This window comes from Moschus berezovskii, chromosome 6, assembly GCF_049115385.1.
Source record: "Moschus berezovskii isolate FMDL1 chromosome 6, NW_MosBer_1.0, whole genome shotgun sequence".
Lineage (NCBI taxonomy): Eukaryota > Metazoa > Chordata > Mammalia > Artiodactyla > Moschidae > Moschus > Moschus berezovskii.
This window is the reverse complement of record NC_142465.1, coordinates 68,767,628-68,783,311: the sequence shown is the minus strand read 5'-3', so window position 1 is coordinate 68,783,311 and position 15,684 is coordinate 68,767,628. Positions and strand designations below refer to the sequence as shown.

At 41.4% G+C, this 15,684-nt stretch overlaps 1 protein-coding gene across 2 annotated transcripts in view; it reads left to right on the top strand.

Moving 5' to 3' along the window:
• Positions 1 to 314: 314 nt before the first annotated feature.
• BLTP3B (bridge-like lipid transfer protein family member 3B) overlaps positions 315 to 15,684 on the top strand; it is a 92,515-nt gene continuing 77,145 nt past the window's right edge. Inside the window, exons 1-2 of one of the 2 annotated variants that reach the window (XM_055396737.2) lie at positions 316 to 606; positions 12,824 to 12,970. Coding sequence is in view for 1 of the 2 variants with exons in the window: in XM_055396736.2 (XP_055252711.2) it covers positions 563 to 606 (44 nt within the window). In the remaining variant the exon portion in view is untranslated. Of the gene's footprint in view, positions 607 to 12,823; positions 12,971 to 15,684 lie in introns of both variants that reach the window. The other variant, XM_055396736.2, reaches the window with a different exon arrangement.

The window sequence follows — 15,684 nt, the reverse complement described above, 5'->3', positions numbered from 1 at the left end:
AATGAAAAAGAAAAGTGAGATATGGACGAAGCACTCAGTGAAGGACACTAGAGCCTGAGGATGGAGGTCTAACACCCAGAAGGTTCTGGGGTTGGGAGTCAAACTGTTCAAGAGGGTCAGGGACAAGTAGACCCCCGAACCTGAGACCCTGCAAGGGAAGCGGGACAACAAACCTCCTAGGCTTGCGTTACCCCGCCCCGCCCCGCCCCGCCCCGCCTCGCGCCGGCCCCGCCCCACCTCGCCCCGCCCCGCCCCGTCCCGCCTCGCGCCGGCCCCGCCCCGCCTCGCGCTCGCGTCTCCCTGGCCCTCCCCCAGGTCTCTTAGGTGATGTTGCAGCCAAGATGGCGCCGGCGGCGGCCGCGGCTGCCTGAGCGCAATGCTCCGGGTCCTTGGCGGCAGCGGTGGCTGCTGTTGCCTCGGCCGGGGCCTCGGGTCTGTCCTGGGCGTGAGTGCTCAGGAGCCTCTCCTCCGTCCGGGTGAATCCGGACAAAGGGGAGACGGCCTCGAAGAGAGGAGGCAGTGAAGAACGGAGAGAGAGCGCGGCGCCTCCCGCCTCGGCACCATGGCTGGGCTCATCAAGAAACAGATTCTGAAGCACCTTTCCAGGTTAGTCAGAGCCTCGAGCGTGGGCACAAGCCCGCCTCCGCCCTAGCGGGTACCAGAGGCAACCCGCGGCTTCAGGGGCGGCGGGGACTGGCAGCCGAGCAGGAGGCGACCCTTGGACTCCCTGCTCCAGAGGGGCAGAGGTCGCGGCCCCGGATCTCGCTTGGCCCCTGCACTCAGGGCTGGCCTCGCGAGCCAGCGCCTGGACCCGGTCGTCCCCGGTCGGGGTCGCTCACAGACAGGTCCGCCCCTGGACGGCGCCCCTGGATGGATTCTCTCCCCCGATCGGCTCGCGGAGGATCGTGTTGGGTGGCAGGGAAAGGCTGATGTCTGGGATCGTCCCCGACGCGGCGTCTGGGGGGCGTCGGGAGGACCCTCTCGGGCGGTCCTGCGCGGAGACTGGAGGTGGTCTGGCGTCTCCCAGGTGCTCGGTGTCTGCTCGCCTCCATTCGGAGCTGAGCGGTTCCGTTAACCCAGGGCAGTGTGGACTGTTAGGGCTGAGCCTTGTCTTCTCACTGAAATGTTAACCTTGTTATTGTTCTGAATTCACCCTGCCTCGCCGTTCCCAGTCTGCATTAGAGGGTGTGCCTGTTTGCACAGTTAGGATTTGCTTTAGGTAAATAATCAGAGTTACCAGCTTTGGCAAGTTTTTTCTGGAGTCGTTTTAGCCCCAAATCATTCGTACGGAGTTTATTATTTTTTTAAATCTAAGATCCATAAATTCAGGGAGTCAACATCTGTGGTAACAAACCCAAGGCTTGTCATCCTTTCCATTTCATAACGCGGTTTTAGTCAGAATCATGACTCAGTAAAGCTGGCAGTTTGCTACTGCCCCTGACTTTTCCATATTTGTCTCAAAACACAGGCTAAATGTAGGATCTTGTTTCCAAGTTGTTAACAGCGAATTCAGAGTGCTTGATTATGACCCTTTCCTCTGTTATTTGTAAGTTAATGCTTACTTTTAACTGATTTTAGGAAAATACTTGGGTGTGATGATATACTTTCCTAGTAAAGAGAGCTCTTGATTGTCCAAATCATTGTATACCACAGGTTGTATGCTGGAGAACAAAATTATTATTATTTCTGTGATTCAGCAAATATTTTCATCACTTATAACACTGAATAAGATAAAGGTATTTTTTTAAAGTAACAAATTATAGAAGCACTGATGATTATACATTTCTTAATAGTATCAATAATTGGAAAGTTTCTTTTGAAATTGTCCATATGATCCAATAATGAATTACTTCATTTTGGAAGAAGATTTTATCATTATTTTGTATGATTTAAGTAAGATCTGCCTTCTCAGATGTCCTCCAGCCTTTCTCATACTCAGTTCACAAGAAAATTTACACCTACAGAAAATGATTTGAATTTCTATTTTCTCACTCTCCCGAGGATGACAGTATTTACATAGCTAGTTCCATTTTAGATGCACAGGAGAAAAGTTTGTTCAGTCATTGAGAACCTGAGGACATTAGAGTTTAATTCTCTTATAGAACTCCTGTTGAGAAGGACTCTTACAAATTAGTTGTAAAGGTAATGGCTTAGTTCACAAAGCAGACACATTCAGAGTTGAATCTTGAGAATTACTCTTTTTTTTAATAACAGAGTGTAGATTTACCATGTGTTAGTTTCAGGTATATAGCATAGTGAATCAGTTATACATATAGAAGATTACTTTTTTAATCTGTATGATTTCTAATAATTGCGCTGTAAACTAATGATTTTTTTGAGATGAGTTTTTGAAGCACTTAAGTTTTCAGTTAATTCATGTTTCAAAACTTCCTTAAGTCAAATGACTGAAGAGTATCTAATTCATCCTCTTGGTTAAGATATTAACCTTACTGTTGTTGCTGTCGTCTCCTAAGAAAAATAGTTATTTATAAAGGATGACAATAGAAGAAACAAGGTGGCTGTTGTGATAATTTATTGTTACTCTGGTAGTGATGAACTTCTGAAATTATCTAGGTCAAACTTAATTTTATAGATTATGCAGTAATAAAGATGTCACTATACTGATCTAACCATCTGGAACACAATTTGATAGGAAATACTAAGAATATATTATCTTCCGATAATAGACATTTCTTATGACTAGTGAATGGAACTCATGGTAGCTTCTTAATGGAGGGCTTACTTGACCATTCTTTTCTCTGTAGCACTCATCCTCATCTGTAATAAGATGTACTTATTTAATTTTCAGTTCATTTGTCTTCTGTACTGAATGTAAACTCCATGAGGGCAGGTTTTTTTTTTTGAGTCTAGAATGATGTAGGTACTCAATGACTATTTTTTGAATGAATGCATGAATGGCAACAATGAATTGACTGTGCTTCACACTGCTTTTTTTTAAACTGAGGCAAGACTAGAAGCCACCAATATTATCACAGATATTGGGCATGGACGATTTTCCTGTGCTTTTAAGAAATAATGGACAATTGAATAATTGAATAAATATGGTACCTTTGGTATGCTGGAAAGAAAGGACTAGGAAAATGACACTTTATCTAGGAGATAAAGAGTGCTTATTCCGAACTTGGAGGTTGAAGTGTGGTGAAATTGTAAGATTAAAACCAGTGTTATTCAGATACAAGGGCTTAAGAAAGCTGAGAATGGAAGAATTGATGCTTTTGAACTGTGGTGTTGGAGAAGACTCTTGAGAGTCCCTTGGACAGCAAGGAGATCAAACCAATCAATACTAAAGGAAATCAGTCCTGAATATTCATTGGAAGGATTGATGCTGAAGTTGAAGCTGTAATTTGGCCACCTGATGCAAAGAACTGACTCCTTGGAAAAGACCCTGATGTTGGGAAAGATTGAAGGCAGGAGGAGAAGGGGACAACAGAGGATGAGATGGTTGGATGGCATCACCGACTCGATGGACGTGAGTTTGAGCAAGATCCGGGAGTTGGTGAAGGACAGGAAAACTGGTGTGCTACAGTCCTTGGGGTTGCAAAGAGTCATACTCACTGCAGTCCATGGGGTTGCAAAGAGTCGGACACGACTGAGCGACTGAACTGAACTGATAAGAGAATTATTCTTTAGAGATTAACAAATGCTTAAAGCAAATGATGAACTATTTGAGAAGTGTAAATCTATATACTTATTCCCTATCTAGTTGTTTAATTTATATCCCAAGCATCTCTTTCATTGTTAATAAAAAGTTTGTATACTTGAAACAGATCTGAAACTGAAGAGGACAAGTAAGTGAGTGAGTGTGTGTGTGTGCCCGCGCACCCACATGCAGAGTAGTTACAGAGTTCAGTTCAGTTCAGTTCAGTCACTCAGTCGTGTCCGACTCTTTGCGACCCCATGAATCACAGCACGCCAGGCCTCCCTGTCCATCACCAACTCCCGGAGTACACTCAAACTCATGTGCATCGCGTCGGTGATGCCATCCAGCCATCTCATTCTCTGTCGTCCCCTTCTCCTCCCGCCCCCAATCCCTCCCAGCATCAGAGTCTTTTCCAGTGAGTCAACTCTTTGCATGAGGTGGCCAAAGTATTGGAGTTTCAGCTTTAGCATCAGTCCTTCCAGTGAACACCCAGGATTGATCTCCTTTAGAATGGACTGGCTGGATCTCCTTGCAGTCCAAGGGACTCTCAAGACTCTTCTCGAACACCACAGTTCAAGAGCATCAATTCTTCGGCGATCAGCTTTCTTCACAGTCCAACTCTCACATCCATACATGACCACTGGAAAAACCATAGCCTTGACTAGACAGACCTTTGTTGGCAAAGTAATGTCTCTGCTTTTTAATATACCATCTAGGTTGGTCATAACTTTCCTTCCAAGGAGTAAGCGTCTTTTAATTTCATGGTTGCAGTCAGCATCCACAGTGATTTTGGAGCCTCCCATAATAAAGTCTGCCACTGTTTCCACTGTTTCCCCATCTATTCCCCATGAAGTGATGGGATCAGATGCCATGATCTTTGTTTTCTGAATGTTGAGCTTCAAGCCAACCTTTTCACTCTCCTCTTTCACTTTACATTTTAATAGAAGTGAGACAGGAAAAGCCTTTGAAGGCGACTTTACCCTGATCTTTCATACTGTAACTGTCACGGATATGTTTTGGAGAGTTCTCTAGGAGAGTATTTTTTCACAAGGAAATGGAAAGCTCTAAAGAAAAGTTACAACAAGTGTAAGAAAGAAAAGCAGGAGCTTACCTTTCAGCTCAAGTCCTCATTACCTGTTACTGTGGTATGTGTACACATGTGCTCCAGCAAAGGTGAAGGGCAGGGAGTAAAAGCTTGAAGATGGGGTACATTTAAGCCAGGGCGTAAAGAGAGATGGGGAAGATTCAGATACAAATGCTCCCCCGCTTCCCCTTTGGCTCAAGGCATATTATGCTGGGGGTACAAGTGGGTGTTGAAAAGACATACACTACACCTGAGTACAGTCTTTGTATAGTTTTAAGCAGTGGTTATGAAACATGAGTGTTTGACCCCTCAGAGGATATTTGGCAATGTCTGGAGACATTTCTGATTATCATGACTCAGCAGAGTTGGGTCTTGGGGTTTTAACTAGCAGACAGAGGCCAAGGATACTGCTAAACATCCTATAGTAGACAGCACGGTCTCTCACAAAAAAAAATTATTTGACCTACATGTCATTAGTTTTGAGGTTGAGAAACTGATTTAAAGTATACACATGTGTGTCAGATTATTGGACTAGTATACTGGGCCTATGCCCCAACCAGTACTGCTGAAGAAGCCGAAGTTAATCGGTTCTATGAAGACCTACAAGACCTTTTAGAACTAACACCCAAAAAAGATATCCTTTTCATTCTAGGGGACTGGAATGCAAAAGTAGGAAGTCAAGAAACACCTGGAGTAACTGGCAAATTTGGCCTTGGAGCACGGAATGAAGCAGGGCAAAGGCTAATAGAGTTTTGTCAAGAGAATGCACTGGTCATAGCAAACACCCTCTTCCAACAACACAAGAGAAGACTCTACACATGGACATCACCAGATGGTCAACACCGAAATCAGATTGATTATATTCTTTGCAACCAAAGATGGAGAAGCTGTATACAGTTAGCGAAAACAAGACCAGGAGCTGACTGTGGCTCAGATCATGAACTCCTTATTGCGAAGTTCAGACTTAAATTGAAGAAAGTAGGGAAAACCACTAGACCATTCAGATATGACCTCAATCAAATCCCTTATGATTATGCAGTGGAAGTGAGAAATAGATTTAAGGGACTAGATCTGATTGATAGAGTGCCTGATGAACTCTGGACGGAGGTTCGTGACATTGTACAGGAGACAGGGACCAAGACCATCCCCATGGAAAAGAAATGCAAAAGAGCGAAATGGCTGTCTGAGGAGGCCTTACAAATAGCTGTAAAAAGAAGAGAGGCGAAAAGCAAAGGAGAAAAGGAAAGATATAAGCATCTGAATGCAGAGTTCCAAAGAATAGCAAGGAGAGATAAGAAAGCCTTCCTCAGTGATCAATGCAAAGAAATAGAGGAAAACAACAGAATAGGAAAAACAAGAGAGCTCTTCAAGAAAATTAGAGATTCCAAGGGAACTTTTCATGCAAAGATGGGCTCGATAAAGGACAGAAATGGTATGGACCTAACAGAAGCAGAAGATATTAAGAAGAGGTGGCAGGAATACACAGAAGAACTGTACAAAAAAGGTCTTCACGACCAAGATAGTCACGATAATGTGATCACTGACCTAGAGCCAGACATCTTGGAATGTGAAGTCAAGTGGGCCTTAGAAAGCATCACTAGGAACAAAGCTAGTGGAGGTGATGGAATTCCAGTTGAGCTATTTCAAGTCTTGAAAGATGATGCTGTGAAAGTGCTGCACTCAATATGCCAGCAGATTTGGAAAACTCAGCAGTGGCCACAGGACTGGAAGAGGTCAGTCTTCATTCCAATCCCAAAGAAAGGCAATGCCAAAGAATGTTCAAACTACCGCACAATTGCACTCATCTCACACGCTAGTAAAGTCATGCTCAAAATTCTCCAAGCCAGGCTTCAGCAGTATGTAAACCGTGAACTCCCAGATGTTCAAGCAGGTTTTAGAAAAGGCAGAGGCACCAGAGATCAAATTGCCAACATCCGCTGGATCATGGAGAAAGCAAGAGAGTTTCAGAAAAACATCTATTTCTGCTTCATTGACTATGCCAAAGCCTTTGACTGTGTGGATCACAATAAACTGTGGAACATTCTGAAAGAGATGGGAATCCCAGACCACCTGACCTGCCTCTTGAGAAACCTGTATGCAGGTCAGGAAGCAACAGTTAGAACCGGTCATGGAACAACAGACTGGTTCCAAATAGGAAAAGGTGTACGTCAAGGTTGTATATTGTCACCTTGCTTATTTAACTTATATGCAGAGTACATCATGAGGAACACTGGGCTGGAAGAAGCACAAGCTGGAATCAAGATTGCTGGGAGAAATATCAATAACCTCAGATATGCAGATGACACTACCCTTATGGCAGAAAGTGAAGAGGAACTCAAAAGCCTCTTGATGAAAGTGAAAGAGGAGAGTGAAAAGGTTGGCTTGAAGCTCAACATTCAGAAAACAAAGATCATGGCATCTGGTCCCATCACTTCATGGGAAATAGATGGAAAAACAATGGAAACAGTGTCAGACTTTATTTTTTTGGGCTCCAAAATCACTGCAGATGCTGATTGCAGCCATGAAATTAAAAGACGCTTGCTCCTTGGAAGGAAAGTTATGACCAACCTTGATAGTATATTAAAAAGCAGAGACGTTACTTTGCCGACCAAGGTCCGTCTAGTCAAGGCAATGGTTTTTCCCGTGGTCATGTATGGATGTGAGAGTTGGACTGTGAAGAAAGCTGATCGCCGAAGAATCGATGCTTTTGAACTGTGGTGTTGGAGAAGACTCTTGAGAGTCCCTTATACTGCAAGGAGATCCAACCAGTCCATTCTAAAGGAGATCAATCCTGGATGTTCATTGGAGGGACTGATGCTAAAGCTGAAACTGCAATACTTTGGCCACCTCATGCGACGAGTTGACTCACTGGAAAAGACTCTGATGCTGGGAAAGGTTGGGGGCGGGAGGAGAAGGGGACGACGGAGAATGAGATGGCTGGATGGCATCACCGACTCTGTGGACATGAGTTTGAGTGTACTCCGGGAGTTGGTGATGGACAGGGAGGCCTGGCGTGCTGTGATTCATGGGGTCGCGGAGAGTCGGACACGACTGAGCGACTGAACTGAACTGAACTGAACTGATACTGGGCTAATTAAGATTATATTGTCTGTCATAAATATACTGTTGCTGCTGCTAAGTCGCTTCAGTCGTGTCCGACTCTTAGCGACCCCATGGACAGCAGCCTACCAGGCTCCTCTGTCCATGGGATTTTCCAGGAAAGAGAACTGGAGTGGGGTGCCATTGCCTTCTCCTGATAAATATACTACTGTGTGTTAAATAGCTAGCTAGTGGGAACCTAGTGTATAGCACAGGGAACTTTGCTTGGTACTCAGGTAATGACCAAGAGGGGTGGGATGGGAGGGGTGGGAGGAAATTTCAAGAGGGAGGGGATATATGTATACATGTAACTGATTCCCAGGGAGTGCTAGTGGTAAAGAACCCACCTGCCAATGCAGGAGAGGTAAGAGATAAGGGTTTGATCCCTGGGTGGGGAAGATCCCCTGGAGGAGGGCATGCAACCTACTCCAGTATTCTTGCTTGGAGAATCCCATGGACAGCTGAGCCAGGAGGGCTGCAGACCATGGGGTCACAAAGAGTCAGGCACGACTGAAGCAAGTTAGCACCCACGCATAGCTGATTCACTTCATTGGTCAACAAAAACTAATACAACATTGTAAAGCAATTATATTCCACTTAAAAAAACTGTTAAAAAAAGATTATATTGTCTGCAAACAACAAAAACCTGCTCTGTTTCACTTAGGCTAAAAGAGGAAATGTAAAAAAAGCTGCTAGTGTGGGTCACAGAATCTGGAACAGCCAACGCCGAGGGCCTCGTTGGAAGAGTACTTGAACCTCGGCACTGTTGACATTTGAACCAGATGATTCTTTTTTGTGAAAGGCTGCTCTGCACATTGTAGGATGTTGAGCAGCACCTCTGGTCTCCACCCACTAGATGCCAGTAGCACTCCTGCAGTCTTGACAATGAGAGCACGTCTCCAGATGTTGCCAGATGTCCCCTGGAAGGTACAGCTTCTCTCAGTTGAGAACCACTACTTTAGGGTGCTGTCCCATCTTTCACAACTCCCAGTCTGGTCTTTCCTGTTGAAGTGTCAGATTTCAGGGAGAGAGAATCTGTTTGACCCAGTTCTGTTTATCCACGGGTCAATTAGCTATGGCAAAGGGTTGTACAGCAAAGATGTGGTCATGGGGAGAACTGTTTAGATTCAGGCTTGCTGCTCCATTTGGTGTCTTTAATAGGCACTGAACTAAATTAGGTTTTGGAAGGCCTCATTTGCCGTGATAGGGAAATTGAAATTGAACTTCATCCCAGGAGGTGACTGCTAATAAAGAATTCCTGACTAAAGAGGAACATGATCACTAAAGAAAGGTACACGGTTATGAATTTGATTTGCAGTCCAAGGTTCAGGAACATTTCTCTGGGGTGGAAACATAGAGTCTATAGAGGTGCTCTGATTAGATTAAGTAGAAAAATAATGTAGAAAGATATCGGTATTCCACAGAATTTATGAGAAGGTTAGAGAAACAGGCTTGGGAAAGGCCTGGATACAGGCCAGCTCCAAGGGTTGAGGTAAAAGAAACTTCTTGATAGTCTCAACAAGACATACTCCCTAAACAAAGTGGAAAAAAAAAGTAGAAAGGGAGAGTGGCCTGAGAAGATTAACTATTTGGAATATTTTTTAAGGAGATTAGGAAAGGTTGAGTGTTTGCAGGATCTTGTGACTGAATGGCAAAGTCAAGGGAGATTAGAGTGCCTCACAGTATATTTACTGAGTGCTTCTCTGTACCAGGTGCTAGTCCATAGTGTTGGGGCAAACTCCCTGCCCTCAGTGGAGCTTACATTTTAATCAGAGAAGGCTGAGAGTAATTAGATTAATAGACCTTCACATTTAATTTAAATGTGAAGTACATTGCTCTTGAAAAAAATAACAGAGAAAGGGAGTAGGAAGTGCACAGAGGTGGGGGGACAAACTTTGCAATTTTAAATCCAGTGATGGAGAAGGCTTAATTGAGAAGGTGTTTGACGAGAGACCTGAAATTGGGAGTGCGAACAAATGCAAAGATCCAGAAGAGGGAGCTTACTTGTCATTTTTTGGCAAATACGTTAATGCCTTCAGTATAGGTGAAGTGGAATGAGAACTGAGGTGAGTAGAAGATAAGCTCAAAAAGAAATCAAGGGCCAGATCTCTTGGGACCTTGTAGTGACTTTGGCTTTTGCCCTGAGTGAGACTGGAAGCCACTGGAAGGCTTTGAACCGTTGATCACTCTGCAGCCAAGTGGGAAATAAATAATTGGAGGGCAGGGGAAGAAGCAGGAGCCTAGTGAAAAGTGTTAACTATCCAGATGAGAAAATATACTGGCATGGAGCTAGGTGGATGCGGTGAAGTTGTTGAGATACATAGTCAGGTTTTAGATGTATTTTGAAGGCAGAGCCACAGGTTTTGCCAATAGATAAGATGTGAATTGAGAAGGACAGTCATGGATGACTTTGACATAAGCAACTGAGAAGATGGAGTTGCTATTAATTAAGTTGGAGAAGATATGCAGAAGGAGCAGGTTTATGGAAAAAGATCTGGAGTTTGGCTCTGGATATGTTACTTTGGTTCTCTATTAATATATAAATGGAGATCCCTTTATTTGTAAGCTAATTTAGACTGAGCCTCTTAGAGTTTGGCAACAGTGATGTTAGTGTTTTTTGTGTGTGGTCATCCTTTGGCTTAGCCAATAGATAATTACAGAAAAGTGAATTGTGAGTTGAATTTTAGGGGATAGATTTTTCTTTTTTTCTATTAAGTACACTTCATAGAAGCATCTAAAATTGAGCAAGGGGCCTGTTTCTTTCATGTTAATTTACAACTACAAGCAGATACTGATTCTTAGAAAAGTTAGTTTCAGGAGATTGATTTGAAAACTTCAGGTGAAAAGGAGATTGAATGCGTGGTTTCTTGGATTAAATTATAATACTGTTATCCTAGAATCAGAAGGTATTTGTTCCTGTCACCTGCTGCTGCTGCTGCTAAGTCACTTCAGTCGTGTCCGACTCTGTGCGACCCCATAGATGGAAGCCCACCAGGCTCCCCCGTCCCTGGGATTCTCCAGGCAAGAACACTGGAGTGGGTTGCCATTTCCTTCTCCAGTTCCTGTCACCTAGAAGGAAGTTATTAAAACATTGAGGTTTTAGACTTTCCTAAGATTTAACAGGTAGTGTTGAGTAGTTAAGTCACTGATCCAGCACCTTCATAATATGATTTATTCTATACTGCCTGTTTAGGCTGTAGTTTGCACCTAACAGTTCGCCTTTCTTTGAGTTTTCAGCACTTCCTGTATTACTCCTTTATGGTATTTTATCATCCTGTTGCAATATCCCTCCGGAGATTTGTTTATTACTTGGGAATCATTTGACTTTACCGTCCTTTGAAACTTGGAAAACATAGTCTTTTGACTCAGCAGTTCTTTAAAGTTGGGGAAGGACAATTTCTCCATTCATTTCTTTTCACTTGCATAATTTTTTTGCAGTATTACACTTTGCCTTAGTACTGCAATTTCCAGTCTGAATGTTTCCTCAGTAGGAAAATCTCTAAATATCTTAGCAGTTTATGTTTTAAAGTTTGCATACAATGTTACTTAAGATGAGTAATTTAATATTTCTATTAAATATTGATATTTACAAGTTGATATTAGCTCAGATTGAATATAAGTTACAAGCTTTATGGGGCTTCCCTTGTGGCTCAGCTGGTAAAGAATCTGCCTGCTATGCGGGAGACCTGGGTTTGATCCCTGGGTTGGGAAGATCCCCTGGAGAAGGGAAAGGCTACCCACTCCAGTATTCTGGCCTGGAGAATTCCATGGACTGTATAGTCCATGGGGTTGCAAAGAGTCGGACGTGACTGAGCAACTTTCACTTCACTTCACAAGTTTTATGATACCTTTTCCATGAGTGAAATATGAGCAGTTATCATATCAAGACCAAATTATTAAAACAAAATTAAAAGCTGAGCACATATGATCCCGGATGTATTTTTTTTTAAGGCATTATGCTTGTTATGGTCTGTCTCATAATTCACTGACTTATTTTGAGACTTCTCCCAGTCAAAAAGAATGTTGTATAAAAATTTTGAACCTTTATATTAGTCTATCCTTTAAGACAATTTTAGCTGAATGTATAATACACTCTTTTTTCTTCCCCAGAGTACCATTAAGAGAGGAATCTGTGACTTCTTTTCTGCCACTGTTATTATAATATTGTGGTTTTTCCTCTACTGTTGTTTATTTATTTTAGAACAAAAGCTTCTTGTTTATTAGTTCCATAGACTGTCATCTCTTTAAGGGCAGAATAACCCTGATAGGCTTTGAATTCTGAGGGCAGTGACTGTGCTTGTGTGGCTCGCAATTGTATCTTTAGCATCTGCCTCAGTACTGTGGTACATGGTAGTTGCTCAGAAACATTTTTAGCTGACTGGAGGAATAGATTTATACTATTGTAAATTTATACATCGGCCCTCATAAAACACATAGGTCATAAATATTTGTATTTATAAAGCTGGATACATTTTTAGCAATATTACAATCTCGATGTTTGTGGGTTATTTTTCATAGGTGACTTTACTCTTTAGTATTCTTTATGAAATGAAATGAGGATTATAGTTTTAACTGGGCCTTCTGGCAGTTAAAATTTTGACAGTTTGTAGGTTGCTTTTCTTTTAGAGTGCTTGTTCTAATTGGTTTCATTTAATATTGAATTATTTAGTTCAGTCTGTGTAACTTTTGTATAGCATAGCTATCTCGTTTTTGTTAAATATTATTTTTAATATAAAATTTAAAACATTGATTTAATAGAGTAGTAGTGCTGCCAGTGGTAGAAAGAATGAAGAAAATCATAAATGATTAATTTATCTTAGATTTTAAGCAGCATTTGCCTATAGTTAATCCAGTGTGAAATACAACTGTATTTTCTTTAAAGTGACTCACAGCTAAATATTTTTATCATATCATTCCTTTCCTCTTCCTTCCCTTAAACTTGCTCCCTTCTGTGTCCCCTGTGTGCCCATTCCCTGCAGCGATCCCTGCTGGCTGTGGTGGAGATTGGTGTGCTGTGAATTTCATAATCACCCAAATGAGTCCCAGAGGAGTCTAAGAAACCCTGGCAACTGACTACTTGCTTTCACCAGGAGTAGGGACCTTTTGTCTGAATTTCCTGCCCTCAGGTAATTCTTCTATTCCCCATTTTTTTTCTTCTCTCTCTGTAAATGCAAGCACTTCCTGTGCCCACATAAAGATACTTTGAGAATATTTTCTATTTCTTCTTGTTTTAGTCAGACACCAGTTTCATGTTTGTTTTTTTTTTAAACTATGTAGCTACAGGCCCATGCAGTTCTCTTAGAATGTCTTCTAATATATGAGATTTGGCAATACACTTAAAGTTATAACCAGGTCTTTCTGATTTTGCATGAGTGAGCTTTATAACTTATTGTCAGCTACTTGGAAATAGTAATTAACGTTATGTACTCTTTAATGGATTAGGCATTATAGTCTAATGTAATTAATGATGTATGAAGGCTCTTTTCATAAAGAGAATGTTTTGACCAATTCACTGAAGAACATAAAAGTTTTGTGTATTTAATGTTGGTTATAATTTTTATTGAAGACGTTGCAATAACTCTCATGAACAGCTGTGAAAATAGGATTCATTTTGAAGAATGTAAGGGCTCCCACCCCAATCTTTTCTTCTGTCTCCCACTGCCCTTTAAAAATCAGGGAAAACAGTTTTGCTATAAAATCAGATTCATGGAAATAGCACTAAATTTTTCAGTATAGGACTCAATGAAAAACCTAGAAACTTATATTTGAATGCTTCTCATGCTTGGGAAATTTATACACTTAAATACTCTGGACCTCTAAAAGTCTACTAAGAAGTTCATAATTGAAGACTAGTCATGAGCAGAATTGAGCCACTCGTTACATACTTATCCTTGGTGTAATGGAACAGTTGATAAACTTGCTGACCATATATTAGCTGGCAATTATATAGGTGTGATGACTTAAATATTATTTTCCAATATTCTTGTTTGCTTTTCAATATTCTTGATTCCATCATCATTTGGTTATCTGGATCTTAACCAAATTGCCAAGGAAGAATGCTAAGCTTTATCTTTCAGCAGACTGTTAGAAAAACCTTTGAGATTGTTAAGATATTGGTAGTTAAGAACTTCTGTTGTTTCTGGTGGCATTCAAGGATGGTTCTGATTTTGTGTATACCTCTAGCAAATCCTCTAGGACCTTTGCTTCGGAAGTATAGTCATGGCTGTAAATTTTGCTTTGCCTAGATTACACCTCCTTAATGTTTCTTTTTTGGTTTGGTTTGTGCTTAGCTTATTGAAGGTGAGGTATAGTGATTTTCATCTAAGCTTAAATCACACTGTCTGTGCTTTTATTCAAGTCACCTACGAAGCTTAATTCCTTTTTCTTCTTAACCTTCTCATTTTAATCAGTCATTGTCCCTTTTTATTTAAATAACTCTTGAATTTATCTTTTTATCCTGAACATAGCATATAGCAGATTATTTGCTACAAAGTAGATATCAATAAGATTTGACTATCTCTACTGTCACCACCCAGATTTAAATCATAATTTATTGGATCAGTTGAAGTTAAGTATTCTCATTTATCATGCTTCTTTTTTAAAAAAAATATTTATTTATTATTGGCTGCTCTTGGTCTTCATTGTTGCGTGCGCGCTTTTCTCTCATTGCAGTTTGCAGGCTTTTCATTGCAATAGCTTCTCTTGTGGAGCATGGGCTCTAGGTACTCAGGCTTCAGTAGTTTCGGCACATGGGCTCTGTAGTTGCAGTTTGTGGCCTCCAAATTGCAGGCTCAGTAGTTCTGGTGCATGGGCTTAGTTGCCCTGAAGGATGTGGGATCTTCAGAGACCAGGAATCGAACTGGAATCCCCTGCATTGCAAGGCGGATTCTTAACCACTGGACCACCAGGGAAGTCCTTCTCATACTTCTTTATTCCATTCTTGGAACCAGAGAGATCTTAACAAAATACTAATCTTATTTAATTTCTTGGTAAATATTTTTCAATTGCTCATATTCAAACTTAAAAATTTTTTTTCTTTTTTGGTTTATAACATAATTTTTTGTCCAAAGAGATATAAATAGAACTTTACTGTGTAGAATAGTAGTAGGGCTCAATCTAGTTGAAACAGCAATTGGGGGTGGGGTTCAGCTGGCATATCTTTACCCTTTTTATTTCTGTTCCACCTAGGTTGAATCATGAGCAGTCTCCTCAGGGGCACTGTGGGAATAATACTGATGTGTAGGATGAAACCTGCATTCCTTGGCATGAGATACAAGAGTTCTTCATGTTCTGGCTGCTGCTGTGCTTTCAAAGCATATCATTTCTTTTCAAACTACTTTATTGTTAGCCTTGTGCTTCATCTGTGCTGGCTGCATATGATCTGTAACCTTGAACATGCTGCTGCTTATCTGAAATGTCCTCCTCTGCCCTGGTCACCTAGCAAAAACTTCCTCTCAAAGATGTGGCTCCAGTGCTGCCTCCTCTATGAAGCCTTTCCAAAGCAGTAGGCTTTTTAGCAAAGTTGATGATCTCTTCCCTCATCCATCTTACTTAACCTAGTCTCATTTTTATTATAATATCCATCACACGTTGCCTGGCACATAGTATGACTGTGAAACACTACAATAATTTCTTTCTGTGATTGCTTCTAATAGTAAATTATGAGGTCTTTGAAAGGAGTAATTTTGTCTCATTTTTCTAAGTTACCCAAGAGCTTAATCAGAGCTCAGTTTTTGCCTTGAAGAATGTATACCTAATTGTGTCAGGTTTTCTGACATTTCATTGAAATTTAGAAACCCAGGTTTTAATGTAACATCTACCCATTTTAAATGTTAGCCAC